Source organism: Rattus rattus, chromosome 13 (genome assembly GCF_011064425.1).
Source record: "Rattus rattus isolate New Zealand chromosome 13, Rrattus_CSIRO_v1, whole genome shotgun sequence".
In the NCBI taxonomy this organism is placed as follows: domain Eukaryota; kingdom Metazoa; phylum Chordata; class Mammalia; order Rodentia; family Muridae; genus Rattus; species Rattus rattus.
In genome coordinates, this window is record NC_046166.1 from 72,450,557 (window position 1) to 72,472,209 (window position 21,653).

The 21,653-nt window shown below is 49.3% G+C and overlaps 1 protein-coding gene across 1 annotated transcript in view; it reads right to left on the reverse strand.

The window, feature by feature from the left end:
* The window catches only part of Col4a2 (collagen type IV alpha 2 chain), a 135,298-nt gene that overhangs the window by 40,644 nt on the left and 73,001 nt on the right, over nucleotides 1–21,653 (reverse strand). Inside the window, exons 5-13 of the mRNA XM_032918421.1 lie at nucleotides 12,416–12,550; nucleotides 12,125–12,169; nucleotides 8,694–8,810; nucleotides 7,404–7,475; nucleotides 5,713–5,748; nucleotides 5,344–5,406; nucleotides 3,542–3,577; nucleotides 1,718–1,759; nucleotides 189–281 (exon numbers count right to left, since the gene is read on the reverse strand). Coding sequence (XP_032774312.1) covers nucleotides 189–281; nucleotides 1,718–1,759; nucleotides 3,542–3,577; nucleotides 5,344–5,406; nucleotides 5,713–5,748; nucleotides 7,404–7,475; nucleotides 8,694–8,810; nucleotides 12,125–12,169; nucleotides 12,416–12,550 — 639 coding nt within the window. The remainder of the gene's footprint in view (nucleotides 1–188; nucleotides 282–1,717; nucleotides 1,760–3,541; nucleotides 3,578–5,343; nucleotides 5,407–5,712; nucleotides 5,749–7,403; nucleotides 7,476–8,693; nucleotides 8,811–12,124; nucleotides 12,170–12,415; nucleotides 12,551–21,653) is intronic.

Below are 21,653 nucleotides of genomic sequence, written 5' to 3' on the forward strand. Positions count from 1 at the left end.
GCCTCCTACTGGCTGGTGGGAACTGTCCAGTCCCTCCAGTAGCTGGTGCAAATCTGATCAGTTCCCTCCTCTCCCCCTTAAATCGGCAGTGAGGTCTTTCCTGTCTTGGGATGCAACTGCTTGCATAAAAGTGAAGAACATGACCTTTGTAGTCTCCCTAGGTTAACTGGGAACGACCCTCTCTTTACCTTGTACATATCCGGGTGATACGTTAATGGCGTGGGCCCAATGAGTGTGATGTCAGATGGGATCCCGTTGGGTCCTGGCTGTCCTACGTCACCCTGCAGATTGTTCAGCAAAAGTGACAGTTTTGAATCAGGAGGGCACAGAACTTGAGTGACAACCCAGTCTTACCACATACACTTTTTTTTTTTTTAAAGCATGGCTACTTTGTATCACAACAATAAAATAACCACATCAAAATAAAGGCGGTCTAGAATGATGTGAACCACCCTCCCATTAGCAATTGCTTAGAATTGGTACAGCAAGGTCAGAGATCACCAATGATTCCACACTGCACCTGCTTCTGTAGGCTACAGAAGATTTGATAGATTTGGGCTTTGCTGGGGTCACCACAAGCAAACGGCACTGTGTACACTAACGAGCAAAGGCTAGACTAAATATCTTGAGGAGACTCTCACTGGGTTTGTGTCTGTAGCTGTAGACACTGCTCCATGTGAGTAGCGATGGCCAGCCTCCTGCCCTGCTTATGACCTTTCTCTCTCAGAAACTGATAAACACAGATTCCAGCCGATGTTTCTTTTGCTGTTTCTACAAGTAAGTCTACATTGTTGCTTTGAGCTCAGCTACCATGTAGCAGGGACGGCAGTGGACGGAGTGTCAGAGCAGCTTCCGAGGGCCTCCGTGTGCTCTGAGGGTTCACTAACATGTTCAAAGACTGAGACCCCAGTACCCATGAGGGCTTCGGTGTGTTCACTGAGTAATGCCTTCTTGTGGATTGCCTTAAGGTCATCTCCACAGTCTTCCATGTGACCATTCCCTCCCACCGGTGACCTCTCCCCAGGCGACCCCCCCTTTATTTGACCTAATTACTGTGGATATTTCATTGCAGGGGACTTGACATTCCCCCCCCCTTAATGGTTTAGGAATTCTGATCTCCATTTGTAGTATTCAGGGAACATGCAGAGCACCCACAGTGTCAGAGCTCATATGGTAGAGCCGGAGGGACAGATCTCTGCTCACTGAGCAGGCTGGCTCAAGGTGTGTGTGTGTGTGTGTGTGTGTGTGTGTGTGTGTGTGTGTGTGTGTGTGTGTGTGTGTATGTGTAGGGTTGGATGTTAGGGGTAGGCACTGTGTTCTCTTCCAGGCTACGGGGTCTTGGAAGGGTAGCAGTAGGAGGTAACAGAAGTCACCTAATCTTCCATGATTGAATTCAGCCAGGACAGCCATGTGGTCTGTCCCCTGAGCTGGTTCCAGCTTAGACTTCAGTTGAGTCCTTTAGTCTTCTCTGGGTTCCTCACATTAGAAGACATTCTTAGGGGACACCTCCACTCCCCAGTTCTGAAGATGGGTGGAAGTCACACGTCCCTGTTGGACTCTCTGCCCGCCTAGACCGTTCGCAGTCATGTCTTCCCCAATCCACCATTGTCCCTGGAGTGTGAGCGATTTGATAGTCAACCAGGTCTGTATGTAAACTGTGTTCTCAGGTCACCCTGGGTGGTGATGGTCACTGGTTCCTGTCATCAGGTCTCCTTACCTTTTCACCCTTCTGTCCGTAAAAACCCAGTCCTCGGTTGCCCTGGAGACAGAGATGGTTTGTAAGAATCAAGAACCACAGTGAAACCAAAATAGTTTTTAGAAGAAAGAGACCAAGTCACATCCTCTCTGGACTTCAGGAGCCAAGTGCCCCTAGTCCTCTGCCTATGGAAGGCCTGAGGGGTGAGTGGTGAGCCGAGAGGAGTCCTGTCAGCTGACACATTCACATTTGGCCATCCAAGGGAGGACTGGAGCTCTCCCTTCAGATTCTGGGCATGTCAACCGCCCAGATAATGGCCTAGATTCTGTATCTGGAGATAATTTTTGATAAAAAAGAAAAAAAAACCATCCTAACTTTATATAAACATTTTTAAAAAAAAATGATTTTAGGGGACTTAACACTGACTGCATTTCATATTTATGTGGTTGTTTGGATTGTTTTCTGAGGCAAAGTCAGGCCTGTGTCTCAGCCAGTGTTTATCTAACAGTTCCTCCGGGGAGCAGCTGGGCTGGAGACAGCCCTCCCCGATGTCTGAGACCACAGATTGGAGGAGCCACTCCATGCTCACACAGTGCTCTTTTGCCTTTTGCCGCTATGCACTTTCCCAGGGTCTCTATTGCCACAGGGAGCAGGCATCACACAGGACTCCCCCAGTCTCTCTCTGCAGTCTACTGTCTGCCTCCTCCAGTGCTTAGATAGCTTTTGAAAAATAAAAGCCAAAACCTTTAATTAAATTCTGGTTTCCTTCGCCACCTGGTTGGGAGCTGAAATCAAAGCACAGCATGGGGACCATGGGAGTCCCTACAGCACTCCTGCTCATAGATGCTTGTCAAAGTTGCCCGGAAGTGACTTGGTCCAGGGTGAGGGGGCTGTTTGTATTTGCAGCAGCCAGAGGAGATCTGAGGCCAGAGCCTGGGCTGGGCCACTGTTTCCTTGGCCCTGCAACTCCACTGGTTTCCGCTGTCCTTGGCTGTAGGCCCTTCCCATCCTGCTCAGGGCTGTCTGATGGGGGTGAGTGTGGGGAGAGTCGGGGGGGGGGTATCCAGGAGCCTCCTCAAGTTCTGGCTCCAGCTGGAAACTCTGTTGGAAGAGATGGAAGCCTAAGGGGTACGGAGGTGGGTAGCAGCCAAGGTCGCCAGGGGTCACAGAAATGGGACTGCGTCTGGAGCAGGCGTGGGAACATGAGGACCTGCATCTGGATATGGAGCACTGGATGGTCCCTCCAAGCTTCCTGCTAGACCCCAGGATCTCTGATCAGATATTTTCCTCGTCCACATTACTGAGACAGGACAGCTGCTCAGCTTCCCCAGGTTATGACACACTTGGTTTTGTTCTCAAGGCTCGAACAAGCTCCGTGGTTCTATGTACCCTGTCATGGAAGTGGTGTGGCTCTGGTCCCCAGCCTGACTCAGAAGCACTGGTCATGTCCCTAGTGTTAACCTTAGGCTCTGATTGAGTCTCACTATATCCAGCTAGTTCGAGGGTCTCCCCTTAAACAGAGTGTCACCCTGTTTCCACCCTGGAAAATGGCATCCGCACTTAACTAGATCGCTTAGCCACACCTCCTCCACTGTGGCTCACCAGTGCGATTTGCACATAGCCACAGCGGTGTCTCGGACCTACAAACGGCATCCTGGCATTAGGCTTGGGCCAGGCGTTCAGAGAGACCACAGAGTCGATTCCTCAGTATCACGTCTTAGACTACACAATAGTTCTCGGTGTAATCTACACCAGAAGTACTTGTCGGCCAAGTTGTTCTTTGGTCAAAGAACGAAGACATGATCGTCAAAGAGCCCTCCCCCAACCTCTTCCCCACTGACTTACTGGTTGTCCTTTGGGTCCAGGGGGTCCTGGTGGTCCCTGCAGAAACATAAAAACATGAATAAGCTGGGCTTCCTCCCGCTCCCAGCACTCAGATGACATCTGCTTGGAGGCCCTGGGAAAACCATTGATGTCCACTTAGGACAGCATGCTCAGAGCTTCCCCACATCTGTCTTGGTGGGATGAAAAGCCAAGAGGAAGGCAGGGTCACTGTCCTTGGAATGCGCTGCTATCTACCCACAGCTGTTCCTGGTTTGCTTGTGTTTGGGGCTTGTGACTTTACCCGTGTCCCTGATGTGTCTATTCCTGAGTTTTGTGAGGTCCCAGGCCCTGTGACCACAGCCAGACTCCTCTGCTCTCCCAGGAGATGCCCCATAAGACACTGTCACATTTTGGTGGTGGATTTGCAAATGCTCTCGAAAAGAACAGATCTGTAGGTCAATTCCACAGACTGGGCAGCTGCATATATACAGTCTAAGGTTCTCTGAACTGTTTCTTTAGCTATTGCATACTTTTCTCTGTGTGTGCACGTGTGTGTGCATGTCTGTGTGCACATGTGTGTGAGCACATGTGTGCATATGTGCATGTCTGTGTGCACATGTGTGTGCATGTGTGTACACATGTGTGTGCATGTCTGTGTGCACATGTGTGTGTACATGCCTCTCTGTGTGCATGTCTGTGTGCACATGCATGTGCACATGTGTGTGAGCACATGTGTGCATATGTACATGTCTGTGTGCACATGTGTGTGTGCATGTGTGTACACATGTGTGTACATGCCTCTGTGTGTGTGTGTGTGTGTGCATGTCTGTGTGCACATGTGTGATGGCCAGTGACCTTCCTCAATCATTTGATCATACTCCACCAAACTTATTTTGAGACAGTATCACACAAAACCTGTTATTTACTAATTCAGCTAGGCTGGCCAGCCAGCAAGCTTCAGAGATCCTCCTGTCTCTACCTCCCCAGCTCGGTGATGACAGGCGTGTGATACCATACTGTTTTTTTGACATGGTGCTAGGGATGGGAGTCAGGTCTTCATGCTTACACAGCAAGCCTGGCACTGATGGAGCAACCTTCTCAGCCCCTCTGAACCCCCTTCAGAGGAAAACCCTAAGCCACACAGTTATTGCTATATAAGTGAGACAGCCACTCACAGGGAGAACAGTACGAATTCTGTCTCACTGCCACCCTGTCTTGGCTGAGCCTGCCACGGTGTGGTGGCAGAAAGGTTTCCATTGCACAAGAGTTGAAAGGATGAGAATCATTACTACAACTGAATATTACAGTCTAGAGGAAATTGCATGTGCTCCTCCTGGGCTGTGAGCACATACACCCGAGAACGGTCACTCACCTGGAGCCAAGCTCTCTTGTGTGTCCTCAAAGGCTATTTGTTTCACTGCTGACAAGGACTCCTTCTCCTTTCTGGTAACCTTTCCCTTACCCTGCTCAAGCCCACTACACTTTTCTGTGTCATGTTGGAAGGGAGGGACGGCCTATGGCCTCCACTCAGGGACTCTATAAAAGACATCTAATGTGTCCCTTCCTACAATGGCTATGGCCCAGGTGGGATGTACCTGTTACACTTGGCCTGGCCCAGAACAAGTGTGCTTCCTTCTGATTGACCCAAGTGGGGCATTTGGTAGGCTTTGTCTAGGGGTGATGGGCCACATAGTTAAGATGGATCTTGAAGAGCTTACACCTGATGGGAGGGGCCTAGCCAGAACTAGCTGGTTGTGCAGTGGCACTCAATGGGCAGAAAAGAAGCATCCACAGATGACCTGACACAGGACACAGGGACTTACCGGTCTTCCAGGTGCTCCCATGGGACCCATCTGTCCTATTGGCCCTGGGCGGCCAGGAGGCCCCTGTAGACAGACAAAGAGAGCATGGCTTGAAGACAGGTAGACTGGGGTGTCTACTCCAGATGTTTATTTATTTATTTGTTTATTTTATGTGAGTACACTGTATCTGTCTTCAGACACATCAGAAGAGGGCATCAGATCCCATTACAGATGACTGTGAGCCACCATGTGATTTCTGGGCTTTGAACTCAGGACCTCTGGAAGAGCAGTCAGTGCTCTTAACTACTGAGCCATCTCGCCAGCCCCCTCCCTACCCCAGGTGTTTTTAAAGCTCTGCATGGACTATTCCTTAATGAAAATGGTACTCACCTGGTAGCCGACTGAGCCAGGCTCTCCAGGCTCACCCTGGTTGAGAGGAAACAAGGGTCAAATTAAGAATTACTAGTGTGTGAGTGTGTTGTGTGCGTGTGGTGTGTATGTGTGATGTGTGTGTTGTATGTATGTATTGTGTGCGTGTGGTGTATGTGTTGTGTGTGTTGTGTGTGTGTGTGTTGTGTGTGTGTGTGTGTGTTGGTGTGTGTGTTGTGTGTGTGTGTGTGTTGTGTGTGTTATGTGTGTTGTGTGCATGTGTTGTGTGTGTGTGGTGTATGTGGTGTGTGTGTTGTGTTGTGTGCGTGTGTGTATTGTGTATTGTGTGCATGTGTTGTGTGTGTTGTGTGCATGTGTGTTGTATGTATGTATTGTATGTGTATGTTGTATGTGTGCGTTATGTGGGTGTGTTGTGTTTGTGTGCTGTATGTGTGTGTGTGTTGGATGTGGTGTGTGTGTTGTGTGGTGTATGTGTTGTGTGTGTTGTGTTGAGTGTGTGTTGTGTTGTGTGTGTATTGTGTGCATGTGTTGTGTGTGTGTGGTGTATGTGGTGTGTGTGTTGTGTTGTTGTGTTGTGTGCGTGTGTGTATTGTGTATTGTGTGCATGTGTTGTGTGTTGTGTGCATGTGTGTTGTATGTATGTATTGTATGTGTATGTTGTATGTGTGCATTATGTGGGTGTGTTGTGTTTGTGTGCTGTATGTGTGTGTGTGGTGTATGTGGTGTGTGTGTTGTGTGGTGTATGTGTTGTGTGTGTTGTGTTGTGTGTGTGTTGTGTTGTGTGTGTATTGTGTGCATGTGTTGTATGTGTGGTGTATGTGTTGTGTGTGTTGTGTGTGTATTGTGTGCATGTGTTGTGTGTGTGTGGTGTATGTGGTGTGTGTGTTGTGTTGTGTGCGTGTGTGTATTGTGTATTGTGTGCATGTGTTGTGTGTGTTGTGTGCGTGTGTGTTGTATGTATGTATTGTATGTGTATGTTGTATGTGTGCATTATGTGGGTGTGTTGTGTTTGTGTGCTGTATGTGTGTGTGTGGTGTATGTGGTGTGTGTGTTGTGTGGTGTACATGTGTGTATTGTATATTGTGTGCATGTGTTTTGTGTGTGTGTATGTGTGTGAGTTAATGCAGATGTATGTGCTTGCATGTGAGGACAGAAGTCAATATCAAATGTTATTCCTCAGGAGACATCCAAACTGTCTTTATGAGACAGAGGCTCTCATTAATCTGGAGCTTCCTCAGTAGGCAACTCTGGATGGCTACTGAATGCAGGCGTCTGCCTGTCTCTACCTCTTCAGTGCTGGGCCTGAGAATAAGGTACTGTCCAGCTTTTTTACACAGGTTTTGGGATTTTAACTCAGGCCTTACCCTTGCAAGGCAAGCCTTTTACTGACTGAGGCATCTTCTGAGCCCCTAAGAGTTAAGCATCATTGGATTCATCTGTGGCAAACAAGCGTGAACTACACAAGCCCTGACAGACTGAGGTATTTGGTTTGTGGCACTGAGAACAAAGGGGGGACTGAATATGCCCCCACACAGAAATTGATGACCCCAAGTTAATCACAGCCTTGCTACCCCAAGAATCTGTAAATTCCTTCCCTGCACTGCTTGTTACCCTAGTGTTAATTTCTAACTGGCTTTGTTCCGGTTTACGTGGGATGCCCTAGCTCTGCCTCCCACCTATGGCAAACATACCCGATATTTGTCACGGTCCTCTTTCGAGAGTGCGTAAGGTTCGCCTTTCTGCCCCTTGGGTCCTTGGGGCCCCTAAATTATCAGATATACCATAAGAAAGAAAAACACACAGAAGAACCCATTATCTTCCAACATGGCCATGTTGTCACGATGACTGTCGGCTCCTGTCCACCACGCCCAGTGTCCCTGTGGACTTTTTACATAGGTGCCTCTGATATCAACTTCCTTAAGGTCCAACTACGAGTATGAGGCGTTTAAAATTTTTATAATCTTAGAGTTAAAGTGCAAACACCTTGTAGGCTTTAAACTGTTTTCTGAACCCCAAACAGAGCCTCCAAACTCATCCTCTAGCATAGGACTGGGGTCCTAACAGTATTATCAGGTAGACACTTAGAGCCACTTAATACAGAAGAGTGGTTCGAATTATGCAAGACGTAAGGTGCACGTTAGCCTTGAATATGTATAATAATCTGAATTTTTACAGTGACATGTGTGTCTTGGTCATGATGCTTAAGCAAGACAGACAGAAAAGCAATGAAGTCCCAGTGGACATTGAGTCATGCAAAAGTGAGGCAGGGTTTCCATAGGCACTGCAGAGTGGAGGTGGAGGCCGTTAGCCAGAGATGTCAACTCAGTGCAGGCTAAAGTTGGTGTTGTCAGCTCATGGCTTCTCACCTCAGCATGCTTTCAGAAAACAAAGGCTTAACCAGAACGTTAGCATAACCTGAATTTGCAAATATAGTTCTGAACGAGCATGTCTTTGCAAAGATCCTAAGAATGAGGTCACAAAGTGAACTATGGCAGGAAGGCCACCGTATTGAACAAGTATTTCTGTTGTGTATCTTCTCCATCTGGTAGATGCTGGAGAAGCCGGCCTCCTTCCAGGTCCCCAGGAATCCTATAATACGATTCCTTAGAGCCTAACAGACACTGGGACAAGATTCAAGCTTCCTAGTTTGAGTTGTATCTTTAAATCATCCGCTGTTATTTGGCTTAGAATGTAGGAGGAGATGGTGGGATCCTTGGGAGACAGTGGGCGAGAACATACACCAAATCACTCATCTTCTACCTAACAGTCAAGAATGCTTGAACCCAGGACATTGGGTGAAAAAAACAGTGGGCAGGAAAAGCAGCTTTCATAGCCACAATGACCAGAACAAGGCCTGGCAGGTGGCCCTTCTGGGCTGAACCTGGGAAGTGTATCAAGCAATAAGCTTGGTCCATTTACACTGACATGTGTCCCTCGCTCAGATGACCAGGCTAAGCAGACCACACTGCGCATATACTCACAGGGAGGCCAGGGAAGCCCCCAGTTCCAGAGGGTCCCTGAGGCCCGGCGTCTCCTCTGGTTCCGTTGCAACCATCATAGCCCGGTCTTCCACGGGGTCCACCTTGCCCTGGGTGCCCCTGGGAAGCAGAACAGTGCATGAACAGTCAAGATTTCATGTAATCGACTCACAAAACAGTGGGGGGATGCTCTCAACAGCCACACCTCCGGCAAAAATCCAAGGAAAAGATAACTCAAAAACGGACAAAGGAAGGAATGAACGATTGAACAAGCAAAGATGTGTCTTAAGCCGGTTTGAGGCTGCAAAGGCCGGTTACCATTCTTCACCAGCTTGAAGGAACTTGCTTTCCTCTGCCGAGCTTCCAGGACCTTTCAGCAGGCAACAGGAAGAAGAAATCCTGGAAGCCCGTTGGAGCTATTAGAAGCCACTGTGGGATGGCTTTACCAGCCTTACTGAATACGGATGGTGGGTGGCCAGCCAGAGGGGCCACCTTGGAGGGAAGGTGGTAGCCACACCCCAGAGCCTGGATCAGCTTTCCTTGGTGATACAATCTGCTGTCCTCTGAGAAGAGACCTCACTCTAGCCTAGGCTGGCTGCCAACTTGAGATCCTCCTGCCTCAGCCCCCCGAATGCTGGGATTACAGATGTGCGCCACCATGTCTTCCAATGTTTTAGATTTAGGCACAAGTGTCAAAACCCTAAGGTATTCAGGAATGTCAGCTGTGATGTCATGACCAAGCACCTGTGGAATGACGGGAGGGGCTCAGGCTGCACTGAGCTTTTGGACATGAGGGGCAGGGCCAATAGCCTACAATTTGTGCTTTATTAGAATACAGCCTGTTGGGATATCAAGTGAGCAAGAAAAAAATTATTATAAAAGACAAAAAAAGGATACAGCCGATTCTGATATTAAATAGATAGTAGGGACTTAGGTACATGTTTTGTAATTGTGCAATTTCTTTAAATGATATAGCTTGGTAATGAACCAAATATATTCCAAAATGGTCTCTCAGGACATCTTTTTTTTCTTTTTTCTATTTTTCGGAGCTGGGGACCGAACCTAGGGCCTTGCGTTTGCTAGGCAAGCGCTCTACCACTGAGCTAAATCCCCAACCCACGACATTTTTTTTTTATTTGAGAAATTTAGAAAATTTTAAGAATCTGTGGCAAAAATCACACAGATACCAAGATACAATGATATTGAAAAATACTAAAAAATGTTCTTCTTTCTTTTCTCTCTCTCTCTCTCACTCAGGATTTATTCATTTATTTTATGCATGAGTACACTGTAGCTGTCCTTCAGACTCACCAGAAGAGGGCATCAGATCCCTTTACAGATGGTTGTGAGCCACCATGTGGTTGCTGGGAATTGAACTCAGGACCTCTAGAAGAACAGTCAGTGCTCTTAACTGCTGAGCCATCTCTCCAGCCCTCTTTGTTTCAGGTGGCTTTGACCTGTACTGGTCAACGGAGTCCCTTCTCTTCTCCCTATAGCTCTCTGGTGGCCTTCTGTGTAAGGACAGGAGGGGTCTCTAGACCTGGCCTTCCAGATATGCCTCAAGGAATTAACTTTGTTCCACTCAAGCTCAGTTGTGTCCTGTGGCATTTTCCCAAAACTCTCCTATGAGGTCCCTCCATTTGGTGACATTTTGCCTACTGTGGTTCCTTCCTAGAACCGAGCCTCATCTCTGGCAAGTTCACGCCAATGCACACCAACACGATCTTGGTAACCAAGCTTTGAAGAGGGCATCAAGCTACACTAACCCAAATGCCCACCTTTCAGTATCTAGACACCTTTCAATGGGACCTGCTCTCAGCTCCTCACGGATGTTGGCTTATACAGCTTTGAACGTGTAACACAATGCAGTCCCCTTAAGATCAAGGTGGACAGACTGGGGAGCTCTGACAAAGGACATTCAGGCCATATTGTCCGTGCCACGCTCTCTGAGGTGACTCTGGCATGTGCAAGCAGAGAGCTGACTCCCCTCTAGCTTGGTAACCATTTGCTTCTGATATGAAATGAGTGCACAGAGGAAAATCAAAGGGGAACGAGACACCTTGGTCCCTGCTGCACCTCATGATGCCCCTCCACCTTAATGAACTTGGACCAAACCGTCAAGACATAGCTGATGGGTGACCCAACAGTTCCAAGAAGTAGTTAAAAAAGGAGCAGTTTCCTCTCAGGCTGTTTGTGGGAAGACGTTTGTCTCGGGCTGTTTGTGCGAAGACGTTTTTACGATTTGTTTATCTCTGAGAATGTGTGGATTCTTCTCTCTGCTCCTTTCTCAAGATCCCAAGTAATGAGGCGCTTACGTCTTTCTTCCTGGCACGGTGGGGTGTAATCCCGTCTCCTGGCGCCCACTCTATGGACAGCACCGAAGACCTGGCTATGCTGGGCTCCTGTTCTGCTGAGCGTGGCTACCTTCTCTCTGCTCCCCTTCCTTTAGGACTGTGGGGCTATTGGTCAGAAGGCAGAGCAGACTTTTCTCCCATTGGCTCTTGTTCCTGATGCTAAGCTATCCCTGCTAGTGAAGCTGGGGGCCAGTCTCCCTCCCTGTATGTGTGTGACGAGAGGAGAGGCATGCTGGCAGGGCACAGATGTCTGTGAACATGGGCGAGGCTCACAGGGTCCATGCGACCGACACACTCATCCCTGAGCCCAGGTCTGGCTAGGAAGTCGCCTGGGAATCTGTTGGCTGAGCCCTGTGAGTCAGGCACTTTTTTTTCCCCACAAGAAGTTAAAGTAAACTAACTTTAAAAACATTTTTACTTCATTTTGAGATTTTCTCATGGACACACCATGCCTTCTCTTTCTCTCTCTCTCTCTCTCTCTCTCTCTCTCTCTCTCTCTCTCTCTCTCTCTCTCTGTTGGGATCACCACCTATTCTATAGCTTAGGCTGGCCTTGAACTCACAGCAACCCTCCCTGCCTTATACCCCCAAGTGCTGGGATGACAAGCATGAACCACACCCTTGCCTTGTAACTTTTTTTTTTTTTTTTTTTTTGACTCCGTTATGCACAGCGACTATGAAGAATCTGGGCAGCTGCAGAAGCCACTTTAGGTTTTGTTCTATTCTGGTACTTGCCGGACCATTTTATATCCAGATCACCCCATGTGGCAAATGAACTCTCAAGACCCGCTCTTTGCAGACCATCTGTGAACCATGCTCTCTCTCGGACTGTTACCAAGGCTCAGTTTTAGCAAAGTAGATTGAGTTCCCGAGCCCTGCCTATAGGAACCTCCAGGAAGGAAACTCTTTGTCCATTGTTTGTTGGGAATCCAGCAGGAGAAAGAGTGCCCTGAACCTCCCCCCTCCCCCGTGTGATGCCATAAACAAAGGGAAGCCGGCTCCTTTCAAAGCTTTCTTTAAGTTATAAATGCACTGCTTGGAACACACAATGTTCAACCTTCTCATCTTCCCAAACACTTACAGGAATTCCATCTGCACCGGGGAATCCAGAGACGCCTCTCGCTCCCTGTGAAGAATCAGAACAATTAACAAAAAGGGAAAGGCCCAGTGCCCACCCACAGCAGAGGACCCCAGCCAGGACCCCAGTGCCACCCACCGCAGAGGACCCCAGTGCTCACCCACAGCAGAGGACCCCAGTGCCCACCCACAGCAGAGGACCCCAGTGCCCACCTACAGCAGAGGACCCCAGTGCCACCCACAGCAGAGGACCCCAGTGCCATCCACAGCAGAAGACCCCAGCCAGGATCCGTACCACATCTCCTTTTGGTCCAGTTGGTCCAGGAGCTCCCCGTTCACCCTTGTCTCCTTTGCGGCCCTGTAGTCCTGGGAATCCTTGCAACCCTGGGGGCCCATTGTACCCCTGGGGGCCCACTTCCCCTGGCTGACCCTGTGGGAACAACACATGTTCAGGATCACAGAGGAAGACAGGCACACATTCTCAGTCAGTCACTTTTCAAATGGCAGCACTTCCTAGTCTCCACAATCCAACATCCTCAGGACTGTTATGTAAATGGCCATCTTCTACCAGGGCCACCACAGAGGGATTGCTGCTGGCTAGGGAAAGACATCAGAGAGCTTAAGGGGAAGCAGTTTCAGCACAAAAATGAGAGGAGAGGTTGGTGGTGACGGACCAAACTTTACAACAACCAAACGTTACAACGTTACAATGTTGCAGTAGACAGTATCAGCTTGCTTGGCTTCAGAGTAGAATGTTCCCAGTGATTTCCCTCATAGAATGTGTACAGGGGCTACACAAAACATAGCATATCCATCCAATGGAATATCACTTGCTCTTAAACAGAAAGTACGGACACATGCTCCCACGGGGATGAGCTCTGAGGACATATGCTTATGAAATAGTCAGTAATAAGAAGATATCAGAGGGTCTCACCTATTGGATGTCCCTGGAGCGGTAAGACCTGTCTATTGTCATGTTTCTAAGCCTTGTGCTGCCCTGGAGCTAGAGGGAGGCTTATATCTTTGTTTCTGATTTTTATCTCCACTGCCCACATGTAGTCTTTCCTGAGTGTTGAGGGGGTCATCTTCAGGGTCTCATAGTATTTTCAAGAGAGGACAAGTATCATGGGGTGGGCGTGAGATATAGGGTGGATGCCATGGAGGTACCCAGGGGCAGGAAGACCTTACTCAAAGCTGTTTGTATTCCTCCTCTACTGGTTCTTGTAGGAGTCACAGGTCTGTGGGTAGAAGATCCCCATTCACTGAAGACAGAGACTGTGGGGGAGATTCAGAGACCCACCCCAGAGCTCAGGCACCCTACCTCCTCAACCCAAGGAGAGTCTGCAGAGGTCTCTGCGTTCCATCTGGGTCAGTGCCTGAGTGATAGATACGGGGCTCCCCTTGTTGATCCTTCATGCAGTTCTAGCACCTTCCAGCCATTGCCACACTAGCAAATGTCCAGCCAGGGTGGGATAGGCTGAGCATGGTGAGCAGTGGTAGAGTGCATGCTTCTTAGCCTGGCTGGAGACCATGACAAACTCGAGGCTGGTCCCACCATGCGGTTTCCCACGAGGATGGTGGCACTGTGGGGTGGACACAGGGCCACTCAGCTCACCCAGTCTCTGTAGCTCTGTGGTTTGGTTGCTGCTTGTGTGTTTGGGAAAATAACTTGTTTTGGCTCTGGCTTTTATGGGTGACTTCTTTCTGGTCACATTTATCTTGTTTGAGTTTGTGGCACTGCTAGAATCTCACCTTCCTGGGATTTGCCATACGGGAGGGGGGGCACCTCTTGCCAGTGTTTACCCTGACCACTCCAGGAGAATGGGACACTCCTCACAGTGTCATCTTTACTGTTTACAGCCCGCAAGTCTGTCAGTGGGGATAGTCACTCTATAGCTACCACAGGACCTGCACATGAGACTGTCTTCATTTCTCATGTTTAAACCCTAGGGGCGGGAGCGCCACAGACTACCCGTGAGTTCATTTTCCTCCACTGTCAGCAGACCTTAGACCTTCTTGGATGGGGCCTCTAAGTTGGGGGTGAACTCTAGTCTTGTCTCCTCTGGAGCTTCCTGGCATCTCTTCTCCTTGCACAACCCAGTGTGTTCCCGGAACTCACAGGTTTGCACAATCCTCACCTTTATCTAGATCCAAGATAGTCCCTATGGCCTCAGAGGGAAATCCAGACCCAGCAAGCAGTCCCTCCCTATTCTTCTTCCTCAGCCCCTGGCAACCACCCATTGGTCTGAGTCTCTTTGGTTCCTCTGTTCTATAAATTGGCAGAAATGAAATTGCATGATGTATGCGGCCTTTGCAGTCTGGCTTCTTTCACTCAGTGTACTGCTTTGAGGGGTCTTGTTTACACTGTGGCACAGAGGTGAATGTTCATGGCTGAATATTATTCCACTCTATGGACATACCTCAGCCTGTCCTTTCATCTGCTAGTGCGCGTATTTGAGTGGCTCTATCTTTTGGTTATTTGTTTACACGGATGTATGTGTGTGCCCGGGCATGTGTGCCATAGTCACACATCTGTCGGTCAGAAGACTTAGTGGGGTTAGTTCTCCCCTTCTACCTCAACATGGGTCCTGGGGCATTAAACTCAGGTCTCCTGGTTGCACTTCAAGCACCTTCTTTTGCTGAGCCATCCCCCTGGCCCACTTGCATAATGTTGAACAGTCTTGCTGTCAGCCTGAGTTCCTCCTGTAGGTTTTCGGTGTCTAACCCCAGGACTCAGTGGCTCTCACGACAATTACACGATTGAGTTTCTGACCAAACTTTTTTCCTCAGCGGCTGTACCAGTTCACAACCCTACCAAAAATGCTTCAATCCTGCCTCGCACTGGCTAACGCTTATTCTCTTCATTTCTTCTACAGCTCTAGTCCAGCTTGTCAGTCTTGAACAGTTTCTCCTGAGCAGTGATGGGGCTGGAACGGTCCACAGCACTCAGGCTGTTTCTCCTGGGTGGAGGAAGGGCATCTGGGGAGAATGTGGGTTGGCCCCTGACCTCTGGGGCCTGAGCTTCTGTTGCTAGGCTGAACCCTGCCTTGTGGGACAACTGGGCACTTGCACACAGCCTCGGTGTGCTCTAGGGAGGTATGTTTGGATCCACAGGCAGGCAGGCTGGGGCTTTTCCCAGGATGTCCTGCTCCGGCGGGGAAGTGCTCTGTGGAGGAGCAGCTGCACACACAGGTGATGAGGGCTTCCCTTTGTGCTAATCAGCCACTGCCGTCCTCTGGGGCTACTTGTTTCTGTCCCTTCCTTTCCTTGTGTAAAGGTTAAAAATAAAGCTGTCCCAAGAGAAGGTGTCCACTCCACACGCCTTCACATCAACCCCCAAACACCAAATCAACAAAGCTCCTCAAATTCCTGCTCTGCCATGATAATCTCCTCCCTCCTACCCTCCTCCCCCCATCCATACTGCAGGGACACAGAATGTGTGTTACAAACCTGCGGATACTTTTCAAAGGACCTATAAGATTGTGTGTGTACCCTCCACCTCCGTCCCTTTCTGTCCACAGGGGTGGACCTTGTAGGGAGTGGGGCACCTCCAGGAGGTGGCCTGCCAGAGGCGTAGAAGCAGCAATCCTGTTGTCCCCAAGGTTGTGGTGTGAGGAGAAGTGCTAAGCACCAGTCAGGAGGACTCATAGCTGGGCTCAGAAAAGTCCCACGTTGAGGGCTGCCTGTCTGCCTCCTGGATGACCTAGTTCCACCCTGTGTCTCTGTGTGAGGTCATTCCAACCTCACGCCGAATACACTAGAAGTACAATGTCCCAGGAAGGGCTCTGCAACCCTGGATCTGCATTCCACACAATTCCTAGAGGTTCTTGTGTGCATTGCCGTTGTTGAATTGTGGGCCGCATGACCTACAGTCCACTTCCCTTAAGGGAGAAGATGGTTATCTTTTAAATAAGGAGCATCTCTGTAGGACTAAGTTCCAGCTCAGAGAAAGGTCTGGCTCATTGAGTCAAGCAGAGCCGAAAACCAAAAAAACAAAACAAAACAAAACAAAAAAACAAAACAAAAAAAACCCCCCAAAAAACCAAAAACCAAAACCCATTGTCAGCTAAACATTAACTTTAATTAAACTTCCCAATAAGACAGAATAAATGGGACAGGGCTTTGTCCACCCGACATCCCATCCTTCTTCCCTTTCTGGAGTCACGACCGGTGTATACCTGGTCACAAGTCACTTTCGGTGGACGGCAAGGCCAACTCGAAGCCACCGTTACTAAGTTCTATGGCTAAGTAAGAGATGCACTTAGAATCCCAGGCGTCTGAGAACGCTCCTGAGTTTGGAAAAGTTTACGTCTGGAAACGGGGGCTGCGGAGCCACCATGCGACTGGACGTTTTGGACAAAGGCCAGAGAAGCCCAAACGCCCACCCCCTCAAGGACAGAACCAGCCCCTGTGCACACCAGGATGTTCAATCTGGCTGCAGCCTTTCCGGGTGGAGCAGAATAGAACCCCTGTGACGCAAAGCCCAAGGATGAATGGTAGGAAATCCCCTTTCCTTCCTAAACGGCTCTTCCTGTCTCACCTTTCATGGGCACCAGCCACAGACCCTGCTACCCTCCCCAGCCCCTTGCATACTCTCCCTTCCTCTGAGGGCAGTAGACCATGACTCTTGGCGATCCTGGGGAATTCCTGAGTCCTAGCGAATTTCTGCGAGCTGATGGCACACATTGGAAAAGACACGAGATGTCCGTGATGGCAGAAAGGGCTCCTTCAGGATCCAGGAAACTTATTCTATGCCCCAGGATTTAGAATGGTCTTCTGTTCATGAGGACATGCTATGTTGCCTGCAGGGGAAACTAAAGAGTACCAACCTAACAGTATGTGGCATAAGGAACTTAGAGCTACTTTCCAAAATTATTTAACAGATTGTCGTTAAAGAGCCAATAGCATCTGTCTTGGTGAGGTGGCTCAGCTGGTAGAGGTGCTTGCTTTCTTTTTTTTCTTTTTTTCAGAGCTGGGGACCAAACCCAGGGCCTCGAGCTCGCTAGGCAAGCGCTCTACCGCTGAGCTAAATCCCCAAACCCTGCTTGCTTTCAAGATGGATGACCTGACCCACGTGACGGGAAAGACCTGACTCCCAAAAGCTGTCCCCTGACCTCCATACACATACACAAATGCCATGGCACAGTGAGCCCCTCCCCAACAAATAAGTAAGTAAATAAATAAAATCCACACGCGATGAAGCAAACATTCAGCTCTGCTCCCAGCATCTCCCACTCAGGGACATCCACTTGGAGTGAATCAGACTCAAAGGAGAGAGAGAAAAATAAAGGCAAAGCCGAACCGACCCACCATGACCACCTGCAAAGTGGGTAGAAGAAAACAGTGTGATGTGAGACTTCGTTGGGATTGTCAAAGATTTCTTAGATATTCGTGTACACACACACGCACACACACACACACACACACACACACAGGCACACACACAACACACAATCACAAAAAATAAGTAGTAGAGAAGATTAAAAGTTTTTCTCTTCAAATACTGTTGAAAATAAAAAGGCTCTAAACCAGCCAAGTCCGGCCGGAACTAGATGAGGGGCCCCCTGGCAGGCTCCTATTAAACCTCCCACTGACACTCTGCACTTGCGGCCTACAGCGGTAGCCTGGTGGCTGCATCTTACTTAAACTTCTCCCCTAAGCAGATCTCAGCATCTGACTCTCACCTCTCACGCCACAAACCATCTGTACTGCTTTTATCTGGCTCCGTCTCACTCACCAGTCTCCCATTTCATCCCCAGATCAATGTTTGGAACATTTTCTTTCTGTTTTTGTGTTTTTTGAGGCTCGAACCCAGAGTCCGGCACGTGCGAGGTAAGAGCTTCGCCACCGAGCTACATCCTCAGCGTGAACCCCTTTGAAGACACTATAGTCGTCTGAGGTGCAACTGAGGGGGTGCCGCCCTTTAGAAATGCTTGCCACCCTCACTGCCCCGCCCCCACTCAGTTCTGTAGCCCCTTGAGCCATTTAGGAAAACAGCAGTCTTGTCTTAGCCCTACACCGGCCCCCGGGGAACTGCTGATTGTTGGCTCCACAGAGAGAGGGCTTGGCTTATCTGTCTACACAGCAGAGGGAATGCTGCCCAGGACCTCATGATGAAGTCATCACGGAGACCACCCAGACTCGTGGAAGGAGGCCTGTGTGTGAGACCCCGCTCAGCATCTGATTAGATAATGAAATATTGTGGGCAGCCGAGGCGCGGGTGAGGCAGGCTCTGGAATGCCGGGTGCTACTCCTCCAGAAGGCTCAGGCCTCAGGCCGGCAGTGTCTGAACCTGGTTGCTTTAAGCATGACTGAGCTGAGCGCCCTTAGCAATGGGAAGGACCCGGGTGGAACCATTATGGTTACGGGGGTGGGGGGGTGTCAAAAGTTGGAGAGAATAACGGGTATGTGCCGACACAAGTCTGCAAAAGTCTAAAAAGGAAAGAATTTTAATGTTTACTGAGTATCTCAGTTTTGAAAATTTGAAATGGAATCAACATTCCTGCTGGGGGCCGGGAACAGGGCCAGGGAGTGATAGTGCAGTTCCAGTAGTCAACACCAGGTGGCAGCCATTCTCAGTCTCCAGGCGGGTTAGGAAACCTGCCCTCTGACTTGAAGGCTTTGAATCTCTCCAGGGTCACATGACTCAGCACTAGGGGGACAGAGGGCAAGTCCCTCATTTGTTAACCTCCCTTGGGAATAATCCGGAGGAAAACTGTGATTGCCTAATTCCAGTTATTCCACGGGGCTAATGCACCCTACTTCCCTTAGGCAGAGTAATTAAGTCAGTAACTCATAATCCTTCTGTCTCGTTAAAGGAAAACATGCCAAATATTGACCCTGGGAGCCTGCTCCCATGCCTATCCTGGTGGCACATGCGACAGTGGCTTCAAGTGACATTAGATTGAATTCCTCCCCAGGACTGAGTCAGGACATATCTGACAGGCCTGGCTCTTTGCTTAGAGTCATTTCCACCTCTGTTAACACATTAGGTTTTAATTCCTGTGAAACTCAGGACACATAGTGTCTCTATGCTCATTCTCTGGGGGAAATGGAGGTGGCGGTGGGGTGCGGTCAACCAGCCTTGCACATTCTGTGAGAGCGAGTTCACAAGGGAGACAGCCACATGGCTCTGGAAATCCACGGGCAGCCTGGGTCATGCTCACTGCAGAGAGGAACTTAGGTGTGAAACCAGGCAAGGCTGGACAGCTGTGTCTCCCACTCTCCCACACAGCTTGTGGGAAGAAGAACAGAACGGAGCAGAGTCAGGCTGGCAGCAATGTGGCTTGGGGACAAGATAAAAGGGTATAAAAGTGAATTCTAGCTGAGGTGGAGAGGCTAGGAGATGGGCCACAGAAGGTGGCCTGGGTGGAAAGGATCCATGGTAGGCTAAGGCAGTGGTGATGACTGCTCAAGCTACTTGACCACCACGGCCTATCTGAGAAGGCAGGGAGGGGAACGTAGCGGTCTTTGAATGGCTGGAACTCCATGCTTGGAGATGGAGCAGTCACCATAAGGCACATAAATGTCACTTGGAAAGAAAATCTTGAGAATACCTCGTACCAAGAGATCTCACCTCACCAGGGAGGCATTGGCTCCAACCCTAAAGGGCCTAAGGTCGTGGCTGCTGCTGGAACAGTTCTGGCATTCTCTGTCCTTCTTTTCTCACACCCATGTGGCTTTTGAAGGACTTTGTTTATTTGATTTGTTTTTATTTTTTTCAGACAGGGTTTCTAGCTCAGACTGGCCTCAAACTTGCTACCCACCTAAGAATGACCTTGGGTTTCTGATCCTACAGCATCTGCCCCCCACCCCCTGGGATTATAAGTGTGAGCCCCCACGCTTAGTTTATGCAGTAATGGGACCCCCAAACAGGGCCTTGTGTACGCTAGGCAAACTATCAACTGAGACACAGTCCTAGTCCCACCCCCTTGCTGGAGACGAAGCCCACATCCTTGTATATGTTAAGCAAGTACTTTGCCACTGGGCTACACTCCAGCCCTAACACCTCATGTCTGGTTCTGGGAAGGTCAAAGGCAGACAGTCCACATCAGGTCACACATCATACACAGCCTTTCTTCCTCGCACCCTTAGAAGGATCTGCTCCTTGTGGGGAGACCCAAGATAAGACCTGCTGGTCCTTGAGGTGGTACCCTCCCCTCCCCCACCCCCTACAGAACCACTTTATGACACTGTCGCAGCTCTCAGGCTAAGCTTGTCTCCTGGACATTGCCTAAGTGGCTGAGCTCGCAGCCAACTGTGGTCCTGTAAGTGACTCCCCCGTGTCTCTGCACTTCCTCTCTCTGATTCTCATCTAGGACGACCCTTCCGACATTACTGAGCACATATCCCGAATGCAAACAGAACACAGGAGACCAGCCTTCCATCTAAGTCTGTGGGAAGCTAAGGCACGGCTCAGTTATGCAGACAGGAGACCCAAGACCGAGTGACACCCTTCTGCGATCCAGAGAATGACTCAGGAGGCAGGTCCTCAGGATGCATGACAACCCCTCCCCCTTCTTCCTTGGAGACAGCGTTTTTTGTGTAGCTCACGCTGGCCTCAAGCTCGCCCTCTAGCAATGGATGACTGAACTTCTGATTCTGATCTTCCTGCCACCACAGTAGGAACTGGGGGTTGGACTGGGGCTCTGAATGCTAGGAGAGCACTTCACTGCCTGAGCCACCCCTACACCCTTTTTCTTTCAAAAGACTTTATTTACTTTCATTTTATATGTATGAGTGTTTTACCTGCCTGCATGTATGTCCGTGTACCATGCGTATGCAGTGCCCAAGGAGACCCCCAGAGGCTCGTGAACCCCTCAGAATTGGAGTTATGGACAGTTGTGAGCAGCCACATGGGTTCTGGGAATGGAAGAATCCAGGTCCCCACGCAAGAGTAGCTACTGTTCTAAACTGCTGAGCATCTCCAGCTCCCCACCAATCTTTTCCTTCTTTCAAAAAAAGATTTATTTATTTATTATATACAAGTGCACTGTCACTGTCCTCAGACACACCAGAAGAGGGCATCGGATCCCATTACAGATGGCTGTGAGCCACCATGGGGTTGCTGGGATTTGAACTCAGGGCCTCTGGAAGAGCGGTGAGTGCTCTTAACCACTGAGCCATCTCTCCAGCTCCTGATCCTTTCATTTTAATGACATTTAAACTTTTATTATTTTATTACTTGGTGTGCATGGGTGTTTCGCCTCTACGTGTGTCTGTGTACCACTTCAGGGCGGTGCTCCTGAAACCAAAGGAGAATGTCCAATCCCCTGGAACTGGAGTTACTACATGGTTGGGTTCGGCCTTAAATGGATTAAAAAAAAAAAAAAACCAGCAAATTTCTTCAACGAAATGGCAGCTCATCTTCCTGAGATTTGTCCTGCTCTTAAGTGTGACAAAAGGTCCGTAACTTCCCAGCTGAGCAAGATGGGACCCACCTGATTTCCTTAGTGAGCAGCCAGGGAGAAGGTGCACGGTGGACCCCTAAGTAGGATTCTCATCACAGATGTTGGTTTTCTTTGGCATTTGGG